Below are 27,546 nucleotides of genomic sequence, written 5' to 3' on the forward strand. Positions count from 1 at the left end.
AAAGCTGAGTGATTTGCTCGTGGTCTCTGAGAAGCCTTCTGAAGTCTAGCTTCATGCCCTAGCTGCAAGGCTTCAGGCCACAGTGAGCATGGCACCATTTGTACCTGCACAAACAACTTTGTGTGCTCCATATGTTAGCAACTAGAAAATCTGTATCGGAAAAAATAACCTTCTCATTGGGTGGTGTAAGGTTAAAACGTGAAAGTCCTGTTTTATAAACACAGCTGTCAGTTGTGTGTACAAAACACAAGTAAAAATATTCAGAGATAAACTGAGGCTTCGTGAAATATGTCTGCACATTTTTTTCTACCCCAAAGAGCAATTTTTTTGGTCTTCAATCATACATGCAGTCATGCTCTTTCTCTCTCTGTTCCCCCCTCTCTCTTTTTAAAATCCTCTGACAAAAGGCTGGTATTTGAATGATGCTTTTCAGGTCCAAGAGTGTTTTGAGAGGACTGTGCTAGAGGCAGCGGCTGTTACTTCCAGTCCACACACCGTTCACTACCAGCTACTGGGAATTAAATATAAACTGCAGAGTGTCTCTCTGTCAAAGGGCTAATTATCTTTGATTACGCAACTTAATTTTGAGGTCAAACACAGAAAACATAAGCTGATGGATTTTCCCCTCTGTCTTCTTCCTCTCCCCCCCCTATTTTATCCTCCCTTCTCTCTTTTTCTTTCAGTAACCAATGGCACTAGCCATTCACCAACAGCGTTAAATGGAGCTCCATCTCCTCCTAATGGCTTTAGCAATGGGCCATCCTCTTCCTCTTCCTCTTCTCTGGCTAACCAGCAGTTACCGCCAGCTTGTGGAGCTAGGCAACTCAGCAAACTGAAGAGATTTCTTACAACCTTACAGCAGTTTGGCAATGACATTTCACCAGAGATTGGGGAGAGAGTGCGTACCCTTGTGCTAGGACTTGTGGTAAGCAAAAAACCAAATATATAATAACTGTGATCTTTTTCTCTCCTTTTATGTTTGACATGTTTGTTATAGAGTGGGTCACATACACTGCATATATCATACTTTTAAGGATACCAAACATGCAAGAATGAAGTGCTGGCTCTTGCTGCCGGAGCTAACACGAGTAACTCGACTAACTTCCCACGAGTGGCAGCTATTCCCAACCAGATACAGACTTGACTCTTTTTGCCAGTATAGTAGTATGCTGTAATGGTGTGAAAGGGTTTTTGTTCTGTATTGGCAGCACACCTAATGTAGACATACCTTGAATTGTATAATGTAGTAAAATATGGTTTGGCTTGCCTAGTTTAGTTGGCTGGGAAATGGAGAGTGCCCTACATACATAGTGGCAGAACACTGGTTAAAAGGATGAGCTGAATATATGTTTGGGCTGTGGTTATGCAGAGGAAAGCCTCTTCTCAGTATTCATTGACCCCAACAATGAGGGACCTGATGGTGCATTGCTGCTACCTAAGTCACCTTATTTATAAGGTTATCTTTATGTGATTATACGGCTGAATTAAAATTTCAGCTTTTTCTTATCTACATCTGTCAAGTTGGGCTGCTATTTTACAGGCAAACTGTTGTTAATCTGGCCCAGGATTCTTTTTATTCCCAGTAAAGTCCTCTTTCTACCAGACATTGTTGTCTCCCATGTATCTCCTTCAGCAATAATTAGATGTACCAGGAAAAAAGCTGTTGTGGTGCTCTGATTTATATCTGTTCTGAGCAGCTGCAGTTGGCCTTGACTTCATTTGGAGCAACAACTGCCAGCACTGTTTAGTACTAGGGCTCAGGTGTCATCTGCTTGCATCTTCATAAAACCCTACCTGACAGCAGTGGATGCCCCTTCACTTGAGGCCATGTCAAAAGGAAGTTTAATGTAGGCATTGTAACTTCAGTAAGTCCTACTCTCTATTTGCTTCCATAGTCAAAATGCCCGTTTAATGTGGTTTTGCTTGTAGAAAGGGGAACTAGTAAAGAAACTAAAGACAGCTTTCGGAGCATCTACCTGCCCTTGATTTTCAGATTAGAAGCGCTTGCCCACTGTTAATTACAGTTGGTTTCTGCCTTCATCTGAGCTCTGAAGAGCCAATTAGGATCTTTTCCTTGGTCCGCATCTCACATTATTCCCTTGATCAACCCTCTGCACCATGTGGTCTTCAGCTGCAAAGTAATGACTTTCCTACATAGCCTAGAACATAGTAAAGTAAGTACAGGAGGCAAAGTGCAGTTTTCCTGTTTCCTCAAACAAGGAATGTGCCTTTAAAAAGTGTGATTTTTTGTGTGTGCATGTTTATTACCACTTCTGCACTGGGAACAAAATTACAAGAGGCTCTAATAGAAAAAAAAAAAAAAAGTTGAGAAAAGCAGCTTTAACTGATGTTTGAAATGTGAAAGCATTTCTGTGCCTAGCACCTGAGAGCTTAAACTGTACTCTAAGCAACAGGCACTGACTGTCTGAGATGCTGGTGGTTTCCTTTGAGTATTTTAATAAGGTAATAATTTAATATGTGGCATGCTTTTCTTTATCCTCTTATCAATATCAAGAATGAGTTATTAAGCAATTTCAGAGTGCTTTGGTTACTGTTTCTCTTGCTAAGTGTTTTCATTATTTTGTCACCAAGACAGTTTTTTTTCTCAACAGAATTCCACTTTGACAATTGAAGAATTTCATTCCAAACTGCAAGAAGCTACTAACTTCCCACTGCGACCTTTTGTCATCCCATTTTTAAAGGTATTGCACAGTTCAGTGATCTGGAAAGTATTTCAAACCATATTGTTGCTAGGTCACAGATGTGTGTTACAGTTTTTCTTTTTAAGAGAGTCAGGAAAATGAATAACATTTAAGGGCTTCTTTCCATAGCTTAGTGCATGGAACTGCATTTGAGTGCATGGAACTGCATTTGAGTGTATGGTTCGGGGACCATTTCTGGTTATTCACAGGAACTGTTGGTTCCCTAATTCTGTAATCACTGTTGTTTGTTTTATATTTTTAGTTTGTAGGTATAGAAGCTCTTACAAACTAAGTCCTGAGACTTGGTTATAAATATAATAATGTCATGTGCTTGCAAAAAGCTAGAGTTTTGCAGACTTTGAGTGATTCAGAGTAAGGGGATGTCAGGAATTCCTGCTACCAGCCCTTTTCTAAAGTACTGCTGATCATTAGTCCACAATGAGATTGTGATGCTGCCATACGAGGAAAAGACTAATTATTTCTTCTTATTCCAGCCACCAGTACAAACGTGGTGTCTTAAGAAGGCTGGTGACTGTGTCTGCTGGTTTATGCTTATGCATCTTTTATTAGAAGTTAAAGTCTCGTCCAAAAGCCAATTAATAAAATAAAACACAGGATGTGCAAAATAGGAATCAGGGAAGCAAAATCTTCTTTGAAGTCAGGAAGTTACTCTGCCTCTCACCTGTCAGTAAACTCCCTCTTCTGAACTGCCCTGATCTCTGAACAGTCCAGGTTGCCTTCTCAGAGCATGTTGTATTCTGTTTTAGTTTTGCTGTGGAGATGAATTTTCTCAGAGATAAGGTATTTATTGTTGCCATATTTTTTTCCATTGTCAGTGTGTGGGTAGACATTTTGCATTATTTTAGTCAGCGTGTGCAAGCGTTCCTAGCTATTCTCTGGTCCTGAAGCACTAGTATCCTCAATGGGTTTGCTTTCATGTTTTTCCCCTTCTTGGCTGGCTGTGTCAAATGGGCTCTATGCAGATAGTATAGCTGTTACCTTGGTATGTTGCCAGACGCTTTCTTTTCGGAATTGAACATGCTTTTCCACTCGCAGTTGTATCAACTCTGATATCCCAGCTTAAATCATTCTGGTTTACTTTCATGGCATCTAGTTTGTGTTCCTTTTAAAAGCCACTTCAGAATTAATTGAGTTTGGTGCCAGGAGCTTGTTAGAAGCTGGCACTAAAGAGTTTATCATTCAGCCTGCAAGCCTCTGACCAGGGGAGTGCTGTGTGGTATGGACTCATATTCTCACCCTTCTAAATACAGGTCTCATAAATCTGACATAAGAGGGGGAGAGCTGCATGTCAAGTCATTATTTGTACTGGATTTTTTTCTTTCAGCCTATTTGACTATACACAGTAAGAGTATGACATAGAGTGTTTTGAATTGATTTATTTGTCTGGAGCATGCTCTAAATGTGGAATCCACCCCTCTTAAGGTTCTGCATAGCACTGAAATCCTAAGAGTTTAATTAGATTTGACATTTTGCAAGGGACTGGGTATGGTTTTCTGCATAGGTGATAGTCCTTTCCATAATTATTTGGGAACTAGAGATGTTTCAGACTAGGATGTATCAATTTAAGGGAGATGAAAAGTTATGAAATACAGAGATGAGGAGAATGTTGTTTTCTGCTGTGCACACATGCACGCTCCATGGGAGAGGACAGGAGAAATGGGCAATTGTGTGTGGAGGATGAGCAAGAGGAGTTAATGCTATTTTTGATGTCAGTAATCGCAGCTAGCTGTCCAGGATTCCTTTGATTTCAGTTAAAACAGTTAAAATAATTTACAAGCTAATCTTGATGGGTGGGGCGGGGAGGTGGTGGAATTTGTGACACCCAATTTACTGAGTCCTAAGTAGAAATTTTCAAACGAGAACAAATTCTTTAGGGAAAAAAGCATACTGTTCTAAAAAACTCATTTAATAATTTGCCCAAATCAGTAATTTTTTATCTCTCATAAATGACTCATTGGCCATTGCTTCTTCAACGTGCAAGACTGTGTTAAATTAAAAGTTTAAATACAAGTCTTATATATTTTATTAATAAAACATAAAAATGAAATATTTAGAATAAGGATTTTGTTATTATATCTATAATATATATTTTATTGTACCTTTACATTACTTAACATTGTTCTTTGAAGAAGCATTTTCTTAATTCACTTCTTCAAAAGCAGTTCTGACTGGGAGTGGGGGAGGTGTTGTGGGTTTTTTTTGTTTTGATTTGTTTTTTTTTGTTTCTTTTCCTCCAAGAAGGGATTGTTTCTCTGTAAGAATTTAATCATCTGAATGCCATTTCCTGTGTGAACACCACCAGTTTCTTTGCTCTGTAAAAATGGCTCTCTTCAGGGTCAAGTTGGCAGCTGAAAAAAAAAATACTAAAAAAATGTTTTTAAAAAAAAAAGCTTACAAGGACACTTCCAGATTCTTCTATCAGTACGGCACACCATATGGTTACCATATCATTTAGTTGGGATCATTGGAATCAAAGATGCAACTTTTTTTCTAATTTTAGTGCTTTTCCTCAAAGGATACATTAATGACAAAAACCATATGGTTGTGGGAACACAGGCCTTAATAAGTGCATTCAAACGCTGCTGTAACAATATGCATTAAAGTCTTGTTTTCATTAAGCTAATGTAACCCGCAGACCCTCGATTCCATTTTGCATTTATGGAGAAACATTTACTGGAAGGATATTAGACACCATTCTAATTACCTAATCTGGCACCAGAATTAGAGCAAACAAAATTGCTTTGTATTACCATATTTTTTAAATTGGCAGAAGATGTTTATGGAATTGCTGAATTAAACTGAGTACGAAGTGAAAGACTCACGTCTTGTGTCTTCCATACATTTGAATTTGGAAGCAGCAGTGTTCATGTTTCTCATTAGTTATTCATCTGCACAGCAGAAAGGAAAGATTAAACGTGAAGGTAAAAATCTTCCTCATCTTTAGCCTAGTTCTTCAGCCCCCTAGGTAGATGCTCATGTGTGTCTGTGAAGGAGGCAGTCATTTAACACAGGTTCCCCTACCCCCAACCCTGATTTGAAATTTTAGCTTAAAAACCCAGGGTTCATTAGCTCAAAAACTTCTGCAAATATTCATAGTATCGCTGGCATGTAACTGATACTGTTAGAAGTGTAAAAAAAGTTGCACTTTTTGCACCCTGGAAAGAAGTGCAAATTCTATCGTTCCTCTGCAGAGCTACTAGTTTATATTCAGTGCTTCAGTTGATCTTAAGATACATATTAAAGCTGGTGCTGGCTGTGAGCCAGGGAAAGCTTTGCCAAAAGACATCTGCACGCAAGATGTCCAGCATGTGAGTCCGTTTTCCTAATTATCATTCAGGAATTTGTCTCTTTGAGACTGCACAACTCCATTTGTTTGCTTGGTTAAATATCACCAGTCTTCCTGATGGAAGAAACAAGTTTGTTTTCAAAAGCGAAGGATACACGTGTATGTCGGTCTTGCAGAAAAAGCCTGTGTGCAACTGTTTGCTGCACACAGACAAATACCAGGACAAGTCATACAATCTTTTTTTTTCCTCCTGTTTTGAGATGTTTATTGAAAAGGAGTGTGCACTGTGTGTGTTCATAACGAGTTTAAATGAGGGTGGCTTTAATGAGATTATTTATGTGAAGGGTTTACTGCTGTGGGTTTTTCCCTGTCTTCCTTTTTCTATCCTTCTCCACTCAAAAGAAAGTTCCTCCACATCCTTTAGAGACCCCTGAGGAGCCTGTGATATTTGTTGTAACCCTTTCCCACCACCCACTGCTTTAACTCATTCTTCCCTAAGGCGCCATACTGCAGTCGCCATGGCAGGACAAAGACCAGATGGTCTCGCAAGGACTCTGTGGCGTTACATGCTCTTTTTGTCTTGGCATTGGTAGCGTATGGTTGTTATTTGAGCCCGATTCTGCCATTTTTCAACTTATTCAGCTTAGTAAGTATGGGTAGATGCAAAATGAAAAGATTACTTGTTTTTGCACCCCTGGATAAGTAGTGGTTTTCTGATGACAAGAGGGGTGAAGGACACGTGCTCATACATGGCTGAATGCTCAAAGGCAATAGTTAGGTACTTCAGTATTTTTAAGGACATGTATTCCCACAGCCAAACTGCTTACTGACTCTGTGGCAGGAAAAAAACCAAGCTGTCTGCTGAGCAGGGACCAGATGGAAGGCTTTCTGTATTTCTTTCCGGAGCACCCAGCAAATACATGTAATTTTTATATACGTATTTATTGTAGACCAAAGCAATCTGGGACCAAATTTAGCAAAGATGCTTTTTTGCCTTCAAGACTGTGCTAACATGGCAATACCGCTTCCCAGGACCAGAGCTAGGATCTCTGCTGTGCTCCACAGCATTACCGTGGCAAGGGAGAGACTCTTGGGCTCTTCAGTTCCTTCTGTCCCAAAGACTTGTTGTGAAGCCAGACCTCCCAACTTTGCCTCTGATCTGTTACCTGATCATATGCAAGTCACTCAAACCTTCTTGAAACCTTCCCATGCTGTATATCCTGTCTGGTTTAGATCCACTACAGATTGCTAGGTCTACCAAACACTACGTTGCAGTCAGAAGCCAATATTGGCGCTTCTGTAATAAAAATTCTGGGAAAGGAGCTTCTCTTCACCATGTGTTTGTACAGTGCCTCACGCCAGGGAGCGCTGATCTATTACAGATAATAAATAGTCATCGAATTGCTTATCTTTCTACAAATTCTGGTTCAGAGGAAGATAAGATCATTCACCTGCAGAAACCTTCATTGGCTGGAAGCCTTCTTGTGCACATTTTCTGTATTATTATCAAGCAGGATTTAGTCTATTAAATTTAAGTGGTACATGGTGTACATGTTCAGTACTGCCAACACTGTTTTTCAGTAGATGTGCTGTGCATATTTGAGCATCAGTATCAATATATGATTTGATGATTTTGAGTTACTCAGACTCTCTGAACAAAAATTTGTCTCAATTTTTTTTCTTAAATATGTCTGTAAATAGCTAAACTTGCGATTATAAAAACTTGCATCAAAGTATAGTTGTACTATATTCTAATGAAGCCTTTTTAATTTAAATTATGATACTGAAATATTTCTGTTGCTAAAGCTTCAAAGAAAATAGGAACATCCAGCAATGGAAAATATTAACTAATTACCTGGAGTGAGCACTGAAATGATAAAACAGCCTTTTGGAGCTGTAGTTTCTTTTGCAGGTGCAGAGATAATGTTTCCTTTTCTGGTTAGAACAGTTCATTTCAAAGTGGAAAACAGGTCTGACAGCTGGGTAAAAAAACATGTTCTCCTATTCCTATCTGTGATTATAAAGCTGATGGAGGAGGCTAAGACACTACCTAAATCTTGAAGGATATAAGGTCCAGTCCAAAACAAGAGTAGGAGCATATTCCAGACACTGAAGTGCAATATTTTAAGGGACTGTAAGCTAGTAATACCACGTTTCTTTGCAGTCATATATATATAACATATATATCTGGCTTCTGGTTGAAAACTGGTTTGTACCTCTCACATGTAGAGGTATAGAAGTCTGTCTGCAGGCCCCAGCAGCGATGCTGGGAGAAATGTGCTACTGCACGTTGACAGAACTGCTTCTGCTGTCAGAGCTGAACCTCTGCATAAGTCTTTGTGTCCAAGGCCATTTTGGTTTCAGAGTCTGTATGAGTATGCTTGAATTGCCTTAGGAGCCCGATCTCTTCCTGCTCACAGTAGGGAGAATGTCGGTTCTTCATTCTGTATCCAGCTTCCTAAAAACTAGTTGTGTTTTCAGGTCACCAGAAGCAGTCTGTACACTTGACCTAGCCATAGAAAGGTCCTGATTCTTCCAATAAATCAATTACTTTTTGCTACATGGTTTGATAAAGATTGTTTATAATAATGTCTTGAGCATATTGAAAGTACTTGTGTTGAACTAAAAGTTTACAAATTCTGCTTTTCTTCAATTTGAGTTTAAGTATTTGTCCAAATGTTGCTTGATGCCATTATAAACCCAAATTACGAGGCATAGTTTTCTATAGTTTTCTATAATAACTTCTATAATAACTTTCTATAATAACTTCTAAAAAATTAAGAAGCTGTGTAGAGCCATGTTTAATACATACATTAAAAGTTAAAATGTCTGTTCTGTGCACAAAAAAAAAGTTCAATCCATTTAAAATAAAAGATAACTTTAACAGTAAATCTTCATGTTTATGGTTAAAAAGCAAGAATGAACATTTCTTTAGGAGAAGGAAAACAAATAAAATAAATCAAGGTTTTTGCTAGCCAGTTCAAAATTTGGTTGCCTCCAGGAGTTAGGAGTGCCCATGTATGAAATAGGTCCCTTTTGTTTGTGATAATGGATAAGGAACGCTAATGTGTTGGTTTTGCCTTGATTTCTCAACTGCAAAGTGGGGACTTCACATATCTACCTCATAGGCATGCTGAGATGTGATGATACATCTTCCAAGTATTCACCACTGTTAAAATCCTAGGTCTGATCCTATTATTTTCTCCAGATATTTATTTTTAAATATATGTAAATGTCAATCTTTTTCTGCCACATGAGGCAGTTTAGGTAGTTGCGTGTCTTGATTTTGATTCTGTGTGAGCTTTTAAAATATAACAGTGAAATTAAAACAAGTCCATTCAGTATCTCTCTGTTATGTGGTATCCCCAGACAAAAATGTGACAGATAATAACCAAAAGAAGATATTTATCTGGTAATTTCACAAAATATTTGTGTTCTGTGGAGGTTTGAAAAGACTTCATGTTCCACAACTGGCTCTCTTCCCAACCTAAGTGATAGCAATTGCTGGGCTTTTTTTTGCTGTTGAAAGGTTCATATGTACTGACCCAATTCTGGCATTTTTTGTTGCACAGTGGGTCTACTCTTATGGTACAGCAACAGGTGCAGGAGCATTTGCGATTGTTAGAATGCTAGCAAAGTAATTGACTGAGATCCTGTGCCCAGACATCATCCAGAACATCTGCTTTTTGTGCTTGGTTCCCTGCACATTAGTTTCAGAACTCTTTTGATTTAAGAAATATTCTTCTGTTAAAAAAAAAAAAATTTTTTTTCCCTGTGGGAGTTATTTCAAAAGCAAAGAGGACCATTGGAGTTCTTTGTCTTATCTCTAGTTACTAAAGGTCATGAAATTAATCCAGTACTAGAAAATCCCGAGGCAACAAGTCACTGTGCACTAGTCATGGAGCAAGAGAGGTCAGAGCACATCACGTTATGGCACAGATAAGTAGGTAAGAAATGACTGAACTATCTTAGTATCGAGGTATGCATGTGCTGCAAAGAAAGGAAGATGTTTCACAGGATGTGTAACTATCTCTGCCAGGGGGAAGGACATACAGTTCCACCTTGGTCCCAAATCTGGCAAAAAGTATGACTAAGCATGACCCCAGTAGATGGACAAAATGTTGCACCCATAGATCAATGAGCATTTTCAGTTATCTTTGAGTCCTGGTACTCTCCATCCCACAATCGCAGTCCCAGTGGGGCTCTGAGAGGAGGGTTAAAAATACTTCAAGCTACATCTGGCTAGGAGGAGGGTCATCGCCCTCCAGGTGATTAACAGAAGCTCTGGTATGTGAGATTTTGTTGTAATCTTTATCTTGATGTGTAACTGCAAGTGTAATGGGAAAGCTGAGGGCAATCCTGTTCTCCTTGATTTCTAAGTACTAACTGCAGTCTTAATGGGAAACAAATATTGAAGAAAGTTTGTCACTTGTTGAAAACTGCTGCTCTATAGGAACTCAGGTTTTGGATAGTAAGAAAGGCAATGAAGTTGACCAGGGCAGTGCTTTTTCCGCTTTTAAAGATGTGGAACTCGGACCTGGTTTTCTCCAAGCATTTACAGTTTTCTCTTCAGTTTTTAGTAAACTCCCATCCTTCATGCATACTTACCACAGCCATGATCTGACACCATAAGAAGGCAGCCTGCTTTCAGGCAGCTAACCACAACAAACCTAATTGAGGATGCTTGGAACAGGTTCATCTCAGAGCAGGCTTTCCTTTGATTTTCTGATTTTTCTGCTACATCTCTCTTGAAACTGCCAGCAAGCCACCTTCTTAACGTGTGCAACGCTCTTGCAGGCCAATCTGCCCCTGCTGCAGCGGGAGCTGCTGCACTGTGCAAGGCTAGCCAAGCAGAACCCAGCCCAGTACCTCGCCCAGCACGAACAGCTGCTTCTGGATGCCAGCACCACCTCACCTGTTGACTCCTCAGAGCTGCTTCTCGATGTGAACGAAAACGGGAAGAGGCGAACTCCAGACAGGTGAGCACCGCCATGCCTTTCACATCCTGCTCAGAACATCATGTGGGTTGAATGTGCTGTGCTCCACTAGTGAGTGGGGAGCATGTGGGTGGGTGTCTGGGGGAGCTGGGATGGTGTTGCCTGGGTGCTGGTCCTGCCTTCATTACTGCTATGCAATAGCCAAATTACCCTTGTGTGTGTGTGTGTGTGTGTATGGAATCATAGAATGGTTTGGGTTGGAAGGGACCTTTCAAGGTCACCTAGTCCAACCTCCCCTGCAGTAAGCAGGGACTTCATCAATTAGATCAGGTTGTTCAGAGGCCTGTCCATCCTGACCTTGAATGTTTCCAAGGATGGGGCGTCCACCACCTCTCTGGGCAACCTGTTCATGTTTCACCACTCTCATTGTAAAAAATTTCTTCCTTATATCAAGTCTAAATCTACTCTTTTTCCATTTAAAACCATTACCCCATGTCCTATTCCAACAGGCCCTGCTTATCCATGTATACATACACATATATTTATCTACATATACATATACAGGTACGTCTCTGTGTATATAAATGTAATACATGCACACACTGATTCAGGCAGCAAAATTGCCCAAGGACCCACTGTGATCATATCCACACAGAAGTAATACTGGCCAGCCAGTAACCCTACTGTTTGGTGCATAGGATTTCTGTGCAGCATAAAGTGGTGAGCAGCAGATCACTGCAGCTCCATATGCAAGTCCTTTGTATTTGAGGTTTTGTTGGACTAAACAGTAAATATGGGGAAAGTGGCTCGGCACTTGGACTAGGAAGTACAAGGCAAGCTCCAGAGTGCAGTCAGGGCTTTGACTCCTTCTGCTGTGCCATGTTTCTATATCCATATATGCAATATGCATAAGGATATTTCTTCCAAACAGGAGAAATGTTCACTGAAATCTGTTTTGTTGAGGAGCTGAGAAAGAGTCCATGCAGAAACAGGGCGAACGAGTGCATGTGTGTGAAGCACAGTAGTTTTAGGGATATGGAACAGTTTTTCTTATTTGAATGAAGTTCTTTGTTCAGTGTTATAAGAAGAAGACTCTTGTGGTTATCTATTTTTAACTGTCTTCCCATGATAGTGTTAGAAATACAGCTAGCGTATACATTTTACCATTGGGAGGCCCAAATATTGGTTTTTGCTAAGTTATGTTTGCCATGGATTTTATAGTGTGGAAAACTTCTATAACGCTGTTCTGCCAAATGCCGCTACCTGCATGCCCAAGGCATGGCAAGTGCCCCAGTTATCTTTTAAATGAAAAAAGTGAAGATTTGCAAAGTCAAGAAGGCTTGCAAGTTTGTATAGTTAACATTTTGTGTAGGTGCAGACAGAGATAGCACAAGAACAAAGAGAAAACAAAGTCTGAAAGCTCATAGTAAAAGTTTAAGCTTCTTATAGCCAAAAGCGAACAGTGAGTATTAAAGTATCATAGCCATTATATAGATGAAAATGTGAAGGTATTTGAAATTAGTTTGTTTTAGTTTGTGTTTCAGGGAAATCACTGTGGACCAGCAAGAAAATGAAGACACCAGCACAGAAGCTTTTTTCTGTGTACTCTCTTTTTCACCACTTTTCCCTGACAACTAGGACAAACAAAAACAGCTATCAGTGTTAACGCAAACCTGCTAACTGCATCCCAGAAAGATGATTAATTTTCAGACATTTTCCATGTAGTCTCTTGCTCTGTGCAAAGAGATAACATTTCCAAAGCTGAAATTTAGCTCCCTGGGGCAGTTCTTCTGCATATCCTCAGTTTTTGCAGAGTAGTGGACCAAAATGTCTGTTAAAAAGGCCTCTTAAAATCTTGTGCATCTTATGAATAACTTAAATATCAGCATGCTGTAGTTCAGTGTCAGTAGCAGACACGGTGTCTTTCCTACAAGTAGGTAGACACACATTAAATTATCTCAGCAGCCCATGAGGTCTTGCTTGACAGAGAATACAGAGGAGAAGAGGGATGTGCCTTCCTCACAGCCCTAGCTCGCTTTTTTTTTTCAGTTAATAGAGAGCAGTATTACTTGCTTCTCCCATAAGGCCACAAAGGAAAAATGGGCAATAAAAGATTTCCTTTTGTTTTCTTCCTTAGCATTCTGGAATAATACTCCCCCTACTTCAGAGTCAGTTTGACAGTGTTGAATTTCGGTTATTTTGTAATAAGTACGGTCTCACCTATGGTACCTTCAGTCCTGGTTGCGTGGGAGGGGATGGGTGGTACACCTTAGTGCAGTACAAGAACTTAGTAATGAAAAGACCCCATATTAGTTTTATAGCAAAAAGGACATAGGAGTAGCCCATAAAGGGACCAGCAGATCAAAAGAATATTGGATTTTAAAGTCAGTCTTCATCTTTTAAATAAAACTGAGGCCAAGACCTAGAGAGATGTAAGTCTGGTTTATCGATTTTGTTCTCAGTGTTTCTTTTTAGTTAAAATACATAGGTGCTCTTGAAACTTGGAAGGTCTCTACTCTCGAGCAAGTGCCTTTGGCTTCACAACTAAAGCCTCTTAGGTTCTGTCTAGCTCGGGTAGCCTTCAGTTCCTGTCCAGGTAGTAATGGAGCTTTTGGGCTGAGGGGTAGACAGTTTAACTTCCAAGTTGTGGGTAAGACCCTGCATTTGAATTCCCAGGGTCCAGGGAGGGGCTGTAATGCAGGGTGTCCCACCGCTCTGCACGCTCCGAGGTTTAAAAAGCTATCAATTGGAAGCCTCTGTTGATCGCTGCTTGAAATTAGACTCCTTAGTCCTAGGGAAGTGGCATTTCAGAAAAACCCATCCTTTCTTTTTTGACCCTGGGATTCTTTGCTGTCGTGAGAGACATGAAAAGAGAATGCTCAGCTGGAATGGTGCCTTGAGCTTAAAAAATAATTGGTTTTTGCAGTATTGAACAACGCTGTCACTGGTTAGTCACACCTACTTCTCCGTTGACTATGATTAAAGCTATACAGAAAAAAATAAACTCATACACTATTTTTGGCTGAACCAAGGTCAGTGGAGTTGTCTCATGCACTCAGGAACATTCGTACTGCAGGTTTAGTAAAAAGAACAAGATCCTGTTGGAAAGATTCTTAAATTTACTGAATAGGAGTTTGCATACCTTTTAATTAGGATTATATAAGTAAATCAACCACAAAAAAACTGTCTTCAGAGTCAGAGCATGCCTAGACTGAGTACTGAAACCAAATACTTGTCTGACTTTATATTCATTACACTATTAATTATGTCAATTGTTTACAGAGGAGTAGGAGGAAACATCTGGAAATATATATATATACACACACACACACCTTTTGTTTAGATATCTTAAGTAGTTTTCAAATATACTAATAAAAATACAGTGGAAAATACGAGGCATCCTTTAAGAAGAGGATTTGCCGTGGCTCTGTTGCTAGAATATGGAAAAAAATTACTAAAAGGCAGCATACTTTCAGGGGAACTAAATGCAGTTGGAATAATTTTTGTTTGGAGATATGTCTCTCAATAAAGTAAATTGTGGTATCTTTTTCGCTTCCCAGGGGATATGATATATATATACACACACACATTGTATATAATGTGTATGTAATATATCTCTCTCATATATAGATGTGTGTGTATGTATGTGATACATACACATATATATTAGAAATATATATACACACATTTTTCCATATTTACATTCTTCTTTTGGGCATGGGTAACTGCACACCGTTGATTCCAGTAGAAGTAAAATACAGTAAGGGATTAGGCAAAGGAAGTGGAATGTGTGTGTTGCACATAACCACCTCCACCCTGTGATTTTTTGTTAAAGAAAATCTACATACAGTAATTTTTTTCTGCTTATGATTTCAGACCCTTTTTTGCATATGCATTTTCCAGTTCTGGTTATTTATCTGCATATCCAAGTCTACTGTATGTGAGGTTTTATAGAGCAATCTGACAGCAGAGCTTCGTGTTTTACTGAATGTTTTCTTGGTGCATATGGTCTGACACGGATGAGCAGCCACGGTGAGATTTTGGAGTATATTAAACTAGCTCATTAAAAAGATCAATCTGTTTCTGTAATAACACTGGGAACCATCAGTCACTGCAAGAGAGAAAAACTGACACCTGAGGAGACAACACATTTTGGTAATTTGTTCATGACATGTCATGAACAAAGTGTTCACTATATTTTGTTTACAACTTTTGGAGTTTATATTCTACTGTAGTAAAGCAAAGGAACTTGGACCAATGTGAGTATTTATTTCGGTGAATGAATGCTTCGTTATAAATAACATTATTTTAAATACATTAACCACAAAAGACTTTTTGCTAATTAGTCACCCTTTGAGTTTGCTGGGAAGGGTTCTATGTGGCACATGAGTGTGTCATATACTGACTCTACATTTATGACAGCTGCCTACAAAGTGGATACAGGATAGTAAGAAAATCTGTTAGAATAGCTCTGAGTGAGAAGAAAACAAACGTGGCCATGATTGTTGTGACTTTAGAAAGTGCTGCTGTGCTTGCTCTACCCTTGGCACCCCTGACAGGGAATTCGTGTCAAAGGCACCTGGGTACAGAGACTGACCTTGATAATTCTGTTAGTTAAATCTTCTTATTTGAGGAAGCTCCTTCACATCTCAATAAGTCGAAGAATGCTTACAGCTCTTATAGCTATGCTCCTTGTAAACCCCATGTAATTATGAAGAATTTAAAATGGTTTATCTTAATATGAACTGTTAGCAAGGCAATATTAATCTTTTCTGTAACACAGTATTACTAAAAAAAAAAAAAAAAAGTATTTTATTCCAGCAAAGCATTATCACTTGTTTGGTCATCGACTTTATTGGTGGAAGCCCAGTTTAAATCAAAGCATCTTGCACAAATAGCAGATGAATAGCTTTGCCTCCTTCTTGCAAGCTGACTTCGGTGTTCTTTGAAATTGGTATAATACTCTTGATCAGATGAAACATAATTTTCTAGCCAAGGCAGTTTTGCATGGTCAGATTTCCTACCCAGGAAATATCCATAAATTGCAATAATTTAAAACTGAAATGATAACTTAGAAACAGCATAAAGTCTGTTAAATTGGTACAGACTAATGATCTATTCTCCTATCTTTATTTAATCTGAGTAAATCATGACTCCAGGTAAAATGACCCTTGCATGTTTATAGCTGAAGGACCCCATCTTTATCATATTGTCAATTTTCAAAAAAACCAGTGCTGATTTATGTGTACATCAAGGAAAATGTGACCAACAAGAGCAAGAAAAAGAAAAACAAGAAAATGTGTCAGTTAGGCTTTCTACACATTCAGTGTTATTTCCTCTCTACAGGTTGTTGCTGCTTTGCAAATTCAGATGAATCAGATATCAGATTAAAATTGTGGTGGTTTTGGATTTGGAACTAGTACTCACATGGGTCTGCCAGTTACTGTGAAACCAGAATGCTTCCTCAGGCACCTGGGGAAATGCTGCTTTCCCAGGGGGGTGAGACCTGGAAGAATATGTAGGACTGAGATCAGAAGCAGAATACTGGGTTCAGTTCAGAGCATCTGAGTTATGGCACTCTTCATTATTTTGCCTTTTATCACTATAGTCAGTATATTCAGGTATAAATTTGCTAGTGATTGCTGTTCTGATGAGACTTTGAAAGTTGTTACCTTTATATGGTCAGAAACACAAAATGAGCTTATGTACAGTCCCATTCTGGTATTCTGCTAAATTGTTTATTTGGTCAGTGCAGAAAATATAACAATAAATTGTACAATTCAGGTTTTAAGACACAGAAAAGACCCGACAGCTGTTACTCAGGATAATAGCAAAAATAAGAATTTAATTTCAGTAAATGTGTTTTCAATGGTAATGTTAATTTCTGTGTTAGTTAAACTCAGGGCTCTAGAAGAAAACGGATATGCTGGTGTGTTGTCCAAGCTAATGCAGTGCATTCCGGTTAAGGTAATTAAGTACAAAGCATTCCTAAAAAAACCCCTGCAAAAGTACCTGTGCAGTAAGGTGCAAATATGTACACTTGTATGTAAACAGGATTTTTAAAATCTGATTATAGTGCAGAAAAGGAAAACTGGATTCCTACATGTCACAATTTTCTGGTTTGCTTTTCCTACACTGGTCAAAAAAAAAAGTCAATGAAGTTATTTAATGATTTACAGTTTCTGATTTTTTTCCCCATCTTAGCTAGAGATCATTCTAACTGCAACACTAATGAACTTTGGCAAATGAATAGCTTGGCTTGTACATACAGGAAAGTCTGGTTTTTGCTTGCATAGTATTTTTACAATTGAAAGACCTGAACATTGAGCTTGAGTAGATGTGTGTGAAGAAAACATGCAGCAGTAAACTAAATACAAAACTTGTCTTGGAGAGCTCTCAAAAAGATCACTGCTCATTGGGAGTTATTGCAAGCAGTTCCATTGTGCCAAAAGTCATTAAAAATATATGGTGGTCCTCAGGTTTTCCTGATGAGGAGTTTTCACAGCCATTCTGCGTTTGCTTTGGAACAAGGTACATACTCCACTTCAACAAATATGTCTTTTATATCTCTGCCCAAAATTAGAACAGCTGTCCTGCTGTATTGGTGAAAGATTCTCTCCTCTTTGCCAAGTTAAGGTATAATAAAATATCTAAATCTGCAGCTTCTCTGGCATTAGTGACTGTGGTGAGGTCCCTGGAAAATACCTTTACTTCTTCTGAAAACAGCGCAACCCATCTTTTAATTTCCTGCTGGTAATTGCAAGATCTTACTTTGATCCTCTCTCCCAGTGGATATTGGCAAAGATTTGGTTTCATCCTTCCTCTCATTGACTTTTAAGAGGCCTGTTGAGGGGCAACAATTAATACATTGAGTGTTTCTCCACACAGTCTCTTGAGGTTGGTTGGCTTGTGGGGGAGGGTTTGTTGAAGGGTAGTTGGTTTTAACAGCAAGCAAACAAGAGAAAAATAGATCAAATTTACCTTCCTGTCAAAGTGACAAAAAATTGTGTTATTATTAGGAGGATAGATTATGCCATCTGTAAATCATGGAGGAGAAAGTTCTCTTTAAAAAAGGCGGGAATATATCAGCTGTTTAGTAAAAGTTTTTGAAGGGAGGGATGCAACCTCAGCAGTGTGGTATTTATATCTAATAACCTTTCTCTTCAAAGCTAGTATTTCGTAGGTTTTGTTTATTCCAGTGGCAAAAAATCTGCACACTTCAGTGAAATGAAGCTTCCCTAAAAGGAGTTGTGAACCCGTTTGAAGTAACTCTAGCCTTTCTTTTTTATTTTAATGGAAAATTAGTTCAGTGTGAGTTCCAGGTTCTCAGGCAGAGGTGCAAAGTAGAGACGTCTTTGGAAATGACACCTCTGTGAAGCTGATTATGAATTGAATTAATAAGTATCTATAACGTAAATAACAGCCCTTCTTCCTGATAACTCTTTAAAGTTGACTGAATATAGAACCCCTAAGAGTAATGGAGTGGGAAATCTTCAACGTTATCGAGGACAGAAGTCTAACCACATCTTCCTCCAAAATTAATGATAGTCACAGCACCTTTGACCTAAATAGCCCAGAGGGTTCAAAAATCTCTGAGGGAAGCATTTCTCATCATCTAGAGTCATTCTTGCCCAAAGTCTCAGTGTGACACTGATGTTGATGGCAGCTCATCCTGGCATTACGTATAGCCGAGCTTCAGCACACTGACACACATTACCTTAAGACTGTATGCTACCCTGTTGAAAAAAACATATTTCTTTAACAGCAAATTTCCCCTAATTACTATATGCTATAGCACTACTGAAAGTAGGAATTTCTTGGCCTCTAGCTTCATGTATCAGTTGATTGTTTCAGCTCTGCAATTACATGTGTATCCATCCCATCAGCTGGTGATTTCAGCAAAGGCTGCTTGCTCTTCAGCCCAGCTCTTTAAGCCGCTCCGCTGGAACGCTCACCCTGATAGTATTTCTCAAGTTACAGGGATAGTTAGACAAGGTGAATGTGTCCTTTGTATATTTTGAATGAGCAGTGTTACGAAATGTTCTGCAACACCACACACTTGGAGCAAAGCAGAAGAACAGAAATGTTCTGCAGCACCACACACGTGGAGCAAAGTGGAAGAACAAGCTTTAGTTCCTGAAGCTGCACATGTAGATGGGGGTGTGTGCTCCCGAGCAGCTCTGCTCACTAAGTGAATTAAAGTTCCTTTGCTTTGTTTTTCAGAACCAAAGAAAATGGCTTTGACAGAGAGCCTTTGCACTCAGAGCATCCAAGCAAGCGGCCCTGCACTATTAGCCCAGGCCAGCGGTACAGTCCAAATAATGGCTTATCTTATCAGCCCAATGGTCTGCCTCATCCCACCCCACCTCCACCTCAGCATTATCGTTTGGATGATATGGCCATTGCCCACCACTACAGGGACTCATACAGACACCCCAATCACAGGGACCTCAGGGACAGAAACAGACCTATGGGTAAGGCATGTTGACTTTCTGCATTGTTTTCTTAGGTTTTTCTTTTCCTTGTAATTATATTCTGTATTGTGAATGTTTGGGTTTTTTTCTTATTAAATCTACCTGCCATTCAGATGTAGCCTTTATAGCTCTTTGTACGTCTAGCTGCTTCTAATAGCCTTATTTCACATTTATATTTGTAAAAGTGGATTGAATTGTGTCTTTGCTACACTCTAAAGCAAGAGAGCCAGAAGGAGGAGGAACCCGTGCTTTCACAGCTGTGTACATGACATGGACACTCAGGTATCTGGCAGGCAAGGATAGGTAGAGCCTTTTATTTTTCTTCTAATGCCACATTTCTGACAATAACAACACTGATGTAGCTTGATTTCAGCTTAGACTAGAGGAAAGTTACTAGCCTTTGGAGAATTGTTACATGTGTGACAGTGTGGGGATGTCTGCAGAGGATGCAAACAGCAGAAGCTCCAACCACACCCCACACAGCACGTTTTGGTTTAAAGGGATGTCTGATGCTCTTGGATTTGCCTGGCTTCCTTCACATCTGCACTTATTCTTCCTTGTTTTAAACAAATCTTCAATAAAAGAGGAACATTTACAAATATTCAGCATCTGTATAGAAGAGGCTAAACAAAGAGCAAGTGTCGGTTCCTCTTGAGTGTTGATAATAAATACTGGCTTGGTTGTATCATGTTGTCAGCTGCTCTGATATATGTGCTACATTTTAACCACATGTTGTTTAAACATCTGTGAAGGGATGAACCCTTAATGATGCTCTGTTGACATGGTAGTAATTACTGCATTTAGCAAAATAACATTGAGTTTATACTAATATTTTTTCAACTGTGAAGTACAGCTAGTATTCAATATATTGAGTAACCAAATAATTGTCTTTCTGACTTCTTCAAGTAGTGCAAATGAAAAAAATATATATTGTATTCTATGTTATATATTATAATTTTATATAGTCAAAAAGGGTTAGTTCCATTTTTGAGAGGTCATCTTGCAACCTACAGAACTTGTGGAATTGAAGACATTAAATTGAATAAAACAGTAGCATCTTGTGTGGGGAGAAGTGCTAAAAAGAACGTAGAGCAAAGTTTCTAAGCATCCATTTATTTTTGTGGTGGCATTTCTGATACTAGACTAGGTAATGTATGATATATTTGTCTCACAGGTTCTTTCCCCCACCCTGAGGACTCCTAGCATGGTAAACATTATTTGCTCCTTTTTGGCAGGGTTGCATGGCACACGTCAAGAAGAAATGATTGATCACAGGCTAACAGACAGAGAATGGGCAGAAGAGTGGAAACACCTTGACCATGTAAGGGCTAAATGTACTCTTATGTATAATTGTTTGAAAGTAGCCTTCTAGGATAGGAATTTTAAATTTTTCTTTAAAAAAAAAAAATCTCAATTCCAGGACAAGTTTTGAAAGCATTGGTGATTAAATCAGAAGGCTTGTTGTTCCCTATTAGGTAACTCATACCAGGCCTTGCTGTTAAGTGCCTACTGCAGTATCCTAATTATTACAGGCTGCCAAAAGGGGAATGGACTCTGATCTATAAACCCTGAATCTGGGACACATTGGATTTGTTCTTTGAATTTATTAGCTCTTATAACATTTGTAGGCATTAGTTCTGGACCAGATCTCCTGGCCTCTGTGGTGCCATGTGATACTAGTGGTGGGACTACAGTCTGTTCAGTTTCTTCCTCCTTCTCCTTGTCTTCACCCTTTCCCCCAGAAATCCATATCTGTACAGTTTAGGATCACCAGTTAAACAGGAACAGATTGTCATTCTTAAGACTAGAATTTTTCAGCTGTATTTGAGATAACAGGGAGAGACTCCTTCATTATTAAAACTCAGGCACCCAGCACATTAATGTTTTCTTTATTTTTCTGTCAGTTTATGAATAAAATGTTCTTTTTTGTTTCTTTGCTCCATCCATTGCTGTGAACAGCTGTTAAACTGTATAATGGACATGGTGGAAAAAACTAGGCGATCTCTCACTGTACTACGGCGATGTCAAGAAGCAGACCGCGAGGAGCTTAATTACTGGATACGGCGGTACAGTGATGCAGAAGATTTAAAAAAAGGCAGTAACAGCAGCAGTAGTCATTCCAGACAGCAGAGTCCAGTGAATCCAGATCCAGTTACATTAGGTACAGTATCCTCATTAAAAATTGTTTACCAGTCCTCTTTCAGCTCATCTAAGTGCTAGGTGAAGTTCGTATTTGATCTTCTGATTCTTCTTCTGTGATAGTGATGAAATAGTCTCTGCCGACTACTGAATTAACTGTAACTGTTATGCCCTAGTAGTCGTGTTTACGTGTGGAATGGCTTGGGTTTTTAGGTGATGCTTGGTAATTTGCTTTCCATTCAGCAATGTCTGAGAGTGGTGGGGTGGGAGGACAGATTGTCATGTAGGTATGGCAGAGCAGTGAGATGTGCACTGACTCTCCATCCCTTCCATCTCCCTCCCTTACCTGCTTGATTAAGGACATCTGTAGGCACTTCTGGATTGTTAGCACTGTGAAATCAAGGGCTTTCACCTTCTCGAATCAAATGACTTAACTTGGAAGTTGTCTTTCTAAGGAAATGAAGGGAGATAAAAAGATATGGACACTTCTTAGATGTACTTGGTTTCCTTATAAGAAAGAAATATCTGGGATGCCCACAGCCATGCACAGATGATTCTCCTAGGTCTGTGTCCACCACTGCAGCTCACATAGATGTGTCTGAGATAGTTTGGGTACTGCTCAGTGTGTAGTTACATGGAACTGCTCAAAGCTTGGCTCAGTCTGCAAAGCCCACTTATAAGGAGCAGACCAAGCAGGTGAACTTTCACCCCCTGCAGACCTTCACAGTCACAATCGCACAATACCTCACACAACTACTCCAAGATGACTGCATAGCAAGCTTTTACTTTGTGAGCATGGTGTGGTAAAGAAACATCTTGGTGATACCTTTTTATTGTTCTCTGCTCCTTTGAAAAGAACAGCAAACTATGATTGCTTGTCTAATATTTATCTTCAAAAAATAAATTGTCCATATCGGATGCCTCTACTCAAAATCATCATTAGTAGAATTGAAATTATATTTTATTTAAAGCTGCGTTTTTCTTTTGCCCTTAAGAATAACTCATTAAATCTAAACTTACTTAATTGCAAATAGAAAAACAGGAAAACAAATCTAAGGCCCTCTCCATCTTCCTTTTGGTAAATCTCTAGAGTTATCACTGTAACATTTAGTGCCTCTTGATAACAAACAAACCTTTTTTTTCACGTGTGTCAAATGATCTGAGTCAATAGCTCTATAAATTAGCTTCAGTCAGTGAAAGAAAGGGTTATTGAAATGCTGTTCCCAACTTCGCTAATAAGACTAGTCCCTAGAGGAGCCCTTCTCAGAAAGAAGCATTCAGGTAATGGTTTCTATGAATAGTGTTAAATTTAATGTAAAGAAAGACTCATAAATACGGCATCTGAAATGTTGATCACATCTGCAGCTTCAGGAAGAACACTTGTGAGGAAGCCCCTAGATCAAAATTGATGGCACCCTTCTCTATTAAATCTATGATGCAAAAAGAGCGAGGCCATGGTGCTTGTAAGTATAGTTAGTAGGTAAAAAAAAAATGAAAGGAAATGGAGTTTTTATAATTTCCCCCAAGAAACTGGAACTCAAGACATTTATCACAACTTCATAGATAATAGTACAATCCAAGAAAAATAGTCATAACCACATCAACGGCAAAAAAAGATAAAATGAAGATCAAACCTGCAATTAGTTCCCAACATTATAATTCTGTCTTTGTCAAGATAAATTACTTGAAATGGCAAAGTCTGTTTGCTTAAAAAGACATTATATGACACATTTAGCATTGGACACACCACTCATGTCTTCAGTACTATGAGTATAACTGAACGGATTGGAATGAGTCCATTTCGGTTTTAACATGTCCATTTTGGTTATTTGGCTTTAAAAACTACTTCCAAGAGTCATGGACACGAAACTTGATTGCTTAAGTGATGTAGCTTCCATATCAATTGTAAATATTGCTAAGCAGTGCTTTTATGTCTGATATATAAGGCAGAAAATACTTCCTTTGGTGTCTATGGAAAGGTAATCCTTATATTTCCTCAAATCTGGTAGTAATCTAGTTAACAAAATGAAAACTCCTAACATTCAGTGGTATAATAAAATTGAAGCGGTGTCTGTGAGACTTGAGATGCTGTCCTGTTCAGGGCTTTTTATTTTAGTTTTGAAGTGGGGAGGAAGGGGTTGAAAAATTCCTCCAATATGTTAATTAAAGTGCCACAACATGTAAATATTGGGTTTTGCTGCAGGGATTCTAAATGTCAGTGATTCCCCTTTGTACTCTTTTTTTTTTTTTTTTTTTTTTTAAATGAGGTAATCCACCCTTTAAATCCATCTTGTCATCTCCACTAGCAAGAGGAAAAAAAAATGGGGCCCTATGGCTACATTGTCTGTGCCTTTGTTTCTTTTTCTTTATGATTAAAATACCATCACTGAAGTGATAAGTTCTTGCTATAAACATTATGCCATGGTCTTCATAGATAGCTCTTGCTGAAAAACTCTGAGCTGGAATTCTAGAATAGATAGTTTGAGTCCAAAAGAAATAGAAGAAAATTCTGGTCATCATTTAAAACCAGTAGATCTTTTTTCTGTCAGAAGATTTTTGTGCTTGTTTTAATTCGACAGCCATGTAAATCATGTTGAGCTTGACAGTCTGCAGTATCTGATCGATATTTTTCTGTTGGTATTTTTAATTAAGAAATCAAATGAAATATTTGATCATTCATTTTAATGCAGTGAAATTCAATACATGCATTAGCCAGCTACAACAGGTTACAAGCTCTCATTATTCTCTGAGAGTGTGTTGAAGGTAAGATGGGGTCCATTCTTTTCAGTCTGAATAATACATGTTTATGAAAGTCTGAAAATGACTCAGACTTTATATATATTCGTTTGATGAACTGTGATGGTCTGTGAAGTGAATAATACATCATCCGACTCCTCCATTTCTGCTGAAGAATTTCAGTACTACATACTGCAGCAGGACTGCAACTTTCATCCTAATAGTGAATAATTACACATATCAGACATTGTATACTGAAATACTCACAGTCGGATAAATTAAAGATGAGGGTTCTTCAACATTGTGGGTTATAAACAAGATCTATAACCTTATTGAGTACAGCTGTGGCTCTAGATAAGTAATGTAGGAACACATCAGAAGCTCTGCAGCGATGTTGATACTTTGTGTCTGTTGACTTTATCTGAATGGAAATCTTACAAAATACAGTTTGAAATATCTAACTGAAGAGTGCCAATACCTGCAGGATTTGCCCCAGGAAGTCAGGATTCTCGGAAGTGTATGAATTTGTCAAAAACACATAGGTTAGCCATTTCTTAATACATTTGAAAATGTTAACTCTTTCAAAGCTAGTTTATATTTTATTGAAGGTTGTTCACCTTCGTACTTTCAGTGTTAGCCAGGGCATTCCTGCCAATACATGTCTGTTCATGCTGAGATTATAAAATCTTCCCAGTTCCATTTGCAGATAATCATAGAGTCATAGAATACCAGATTAGAAGGGACCTCATCTAATCCAACTTTCCTTGGCAAAAGCACAGTCTAGACAAGATGACCCAGCACCCTGTCCATCTAAATCTTAAAAGTGTCCAGTGTTGGGGAATCCACCACTTCCCTGGGGAGATTATTCCAGTCGCTGATTGTTCTCATTGTGAAAAAATTTCCTCTTGTGTCCAGACAGAATTTCCCCAGGAGAAATTTGTACACATTACCCCTTGTCTTTTGCAAGTGACTCCTTGTAAAAAAGGGAGTCTCCATCTCCTTTGTAGCCATCCTTTAAATACTGAAACAGGGTGATAAGGTCTCCCCTAAGCCTTCTTTTCTCAAGGCTGAACAAACCCAGTTCTTGCAACCTTTCCCCACATGGCAGGCTTCCCAGTCCTTTGATCACCTTTGTGGCGCTTCTCTGGACTCTCTCCAGCCTGTCCACATCATTTTTGCACAGCAGGGACCAAAACTGAGCACAGTATTCCAGGTGTGGCCTGACAAGTGCTGAGTAGAGTGGGATAATGACTTCTTTGTCTCTGCTGGTGATGCCCTTGTTGATGCAACCCAGCATCCCATTGGCTTTCATTGCCGCTGCAGCACACTGTTCACTCCTATGGAGCATGTTGTCCACCAGGACCCCCAGATCCCTTTCCACAGAGCTGCTCCCCAGCCGGGTAGATCCCAGCCTGTGCTGCACTCCTGGATTATGTTTTCCCGGGTGCAAGACCTGACACTTGTCCTTGTTGAACTTTATAAAGTTCTCATTAACCCAGTCTTCCAGGTCTTCCTGCAGAGAGGCTCTCCCTTCCAAAGTGTCCACTTCCCAGCACAGTTTGGTATCATCAGCAAACTTCATCAGGGTACAATAGATCCCATCATACAGATCACTTGTGAAGATATTAGTGTTGGGCCCAATATCAATCCCAGGTAGACCCCACTTGTGACAAGCTGCCTGTTTGAAAAGGAGCTATTTCCCACCAACCTCTGGGTGCAGCCTATCCTGTTCCCCGCCCACTGTCACAGACCTCTTGTCTAGACTATAACGCATCATATTCTCTAGGAAATCAACATTGCTGTAATATGCACGGTATTCTCAACATGAGCTAAGGGGGATGATGTGAATACCACACTAACATTTATAACTTGTAATTCTAGAATGTAAAGCCTCTGTAATACTGGTCACTGATGATATTAAGTATTGATCTTAATCCACTCACTGCACAGGAGGTTTGGGCTGGATTGTGGCATACTGAATTATATGCCATTAGATAGGGCTACAGCTGCAGAAACATTGCACGATTGTATTCTCAGTATTCAGTTCTGACTTGATCTTGGTTGAGGATGATTGAGTAATACAGTAGCTGTGTGGTTTTCCTTTTCTTATTCTTTTTAAATGAGAACACGCAATTTCGCATATGTTCAAGGAGTGTTGCAATAGCCACAGAAATTTAGTAGAGTGCAAAGAAGGGCAAGGATGTACATAAAAATACTTAAAACTCATGCCCCTGACAAGGTTAGCAAAGTAGTCTCGTTCAGTATTACACTTTTTCGGATTTGTATCTACATGTTTCATTAATTGGAGTGGGACACTTTTGAGTTTGACTGTTATAAACAAGGCAGTAAATATTTGATACTTGTTCCTCTGAGAAGTTTTTTCTTGTCTGTCCCATGTAAGTGGTGTTACATTTCTTGTAGGGTAGAATGAAGCAAAGCTTGCATATGAAATATGAATGGCATATAAATGTATATAAAAGGACATATATATTTCATATATGAAATAATCTATAGCTCAAGGTTGCTTATATGAAGCTTTTATTATTTTTTAGCCCCAATGTTCACTATGGCATGTAGGGTATTGTTGTCACTGCCAGTATTTTCATAAACAGAACAAATTTTAAAAGATCCTCAAAAGATCAGCTGTTCATCTCCTTTTCTTAATATTTTGTTATTATAGACTTGGATGTCATTGACCAGTGATAAAAACTTCCATTCTTTTGTATTGTCAACCCATCTTCTGTTCCTTCTTTCCAAATATGGATTAGGCTTTTTGAGACTTTTGAACATATCTTGTCCTTTTAAGTTTTTCTGCTCTTGTTTTCTTTGGGTTTGGCCCTTTTATCATGTGAGAGTTCATATCCTTTATTTGGTCCTAGCTTTTTGTCTCAAGTTTCACTTCACAGACCCATATTTATTTTTGCTTTTACAACTCTCCACATCTCTCTATTTCAGTACATTCAGCACCTATTCTCTTTATCTTAAAACCACCAAAAATAAGCCATCTACAATATATTTCTACTCATTAGACTCCAGAAACCTGGTTGATCAATTAACTGGTGATGATTCTTATGGTTGAATACGTTCTTGAAATAAATACGCCAGGGCTCATATGGAACCCTGCACCATATTGTAACAATAGGAATTTTGGGGGGTGAATGTTTTCTTTCTTATTAAAAAAAATCCAGGATAGACTAAAAATAGTACTTTTTCTATATATTTTACAAAATAATATATTATGTTGTTCTCTA

At 38.8% G+C, this 27,546-nt stretch overlaps 1 protein-coding gene across 7 annotated transcripts in view; it reads left to right on the plus strand.

Annotated features, from left to right (window-relative positions):
- Positions 1-27,546, plus strand: part of RUNX1T1 (RUNX1 partner transcriptional co-repressor 1) — a 116,723-nt gene that overhangs the window by 66,555 nt on the left and 22,622 nt on the right. For all 7 annotated transcript variants that reach the window (XM_074816060.1, XM_074816089.1, XM_074816050.1 and 4 more), the window contains 6 exons: positions 684-925; positions 2,613-2,702; positions 10,807-10,988; positions 19,170-19,420; positions 20,656-20,741; positions 21,380-21,581. In XM_074816060.1, the coding sequence (XP_074672161.1) occupies positions 684-925; positions 2,613-2,702; positions 10,807-10,988; positions 19,170-19,420; positions 20,656-20,741; positions 21,380-21,581 (1,053 nt within the window). The remainder of the gene's footprint in view (positions 1-683; positions 926-2,612; positions 2,703-10,806; positions 10,989-19,169; positions 19,421-20,655; positions 20,742-21,379; positions 21,582-27,546) is intronic.

Source organism: Strix aluco, chromosome 1 (assembly GCF_031877795.1).
Source record: "Strix aluco isolate bStrAlu1 chromosome 1, bStrAlu1.hap1, whole genome shotgun sequence".
NCBI classification, from domain to species: Eukaryota; Metazoa; Chordata; class Aves; order Strigiformes; family Strigidae; genus Strix; species Strix aluco.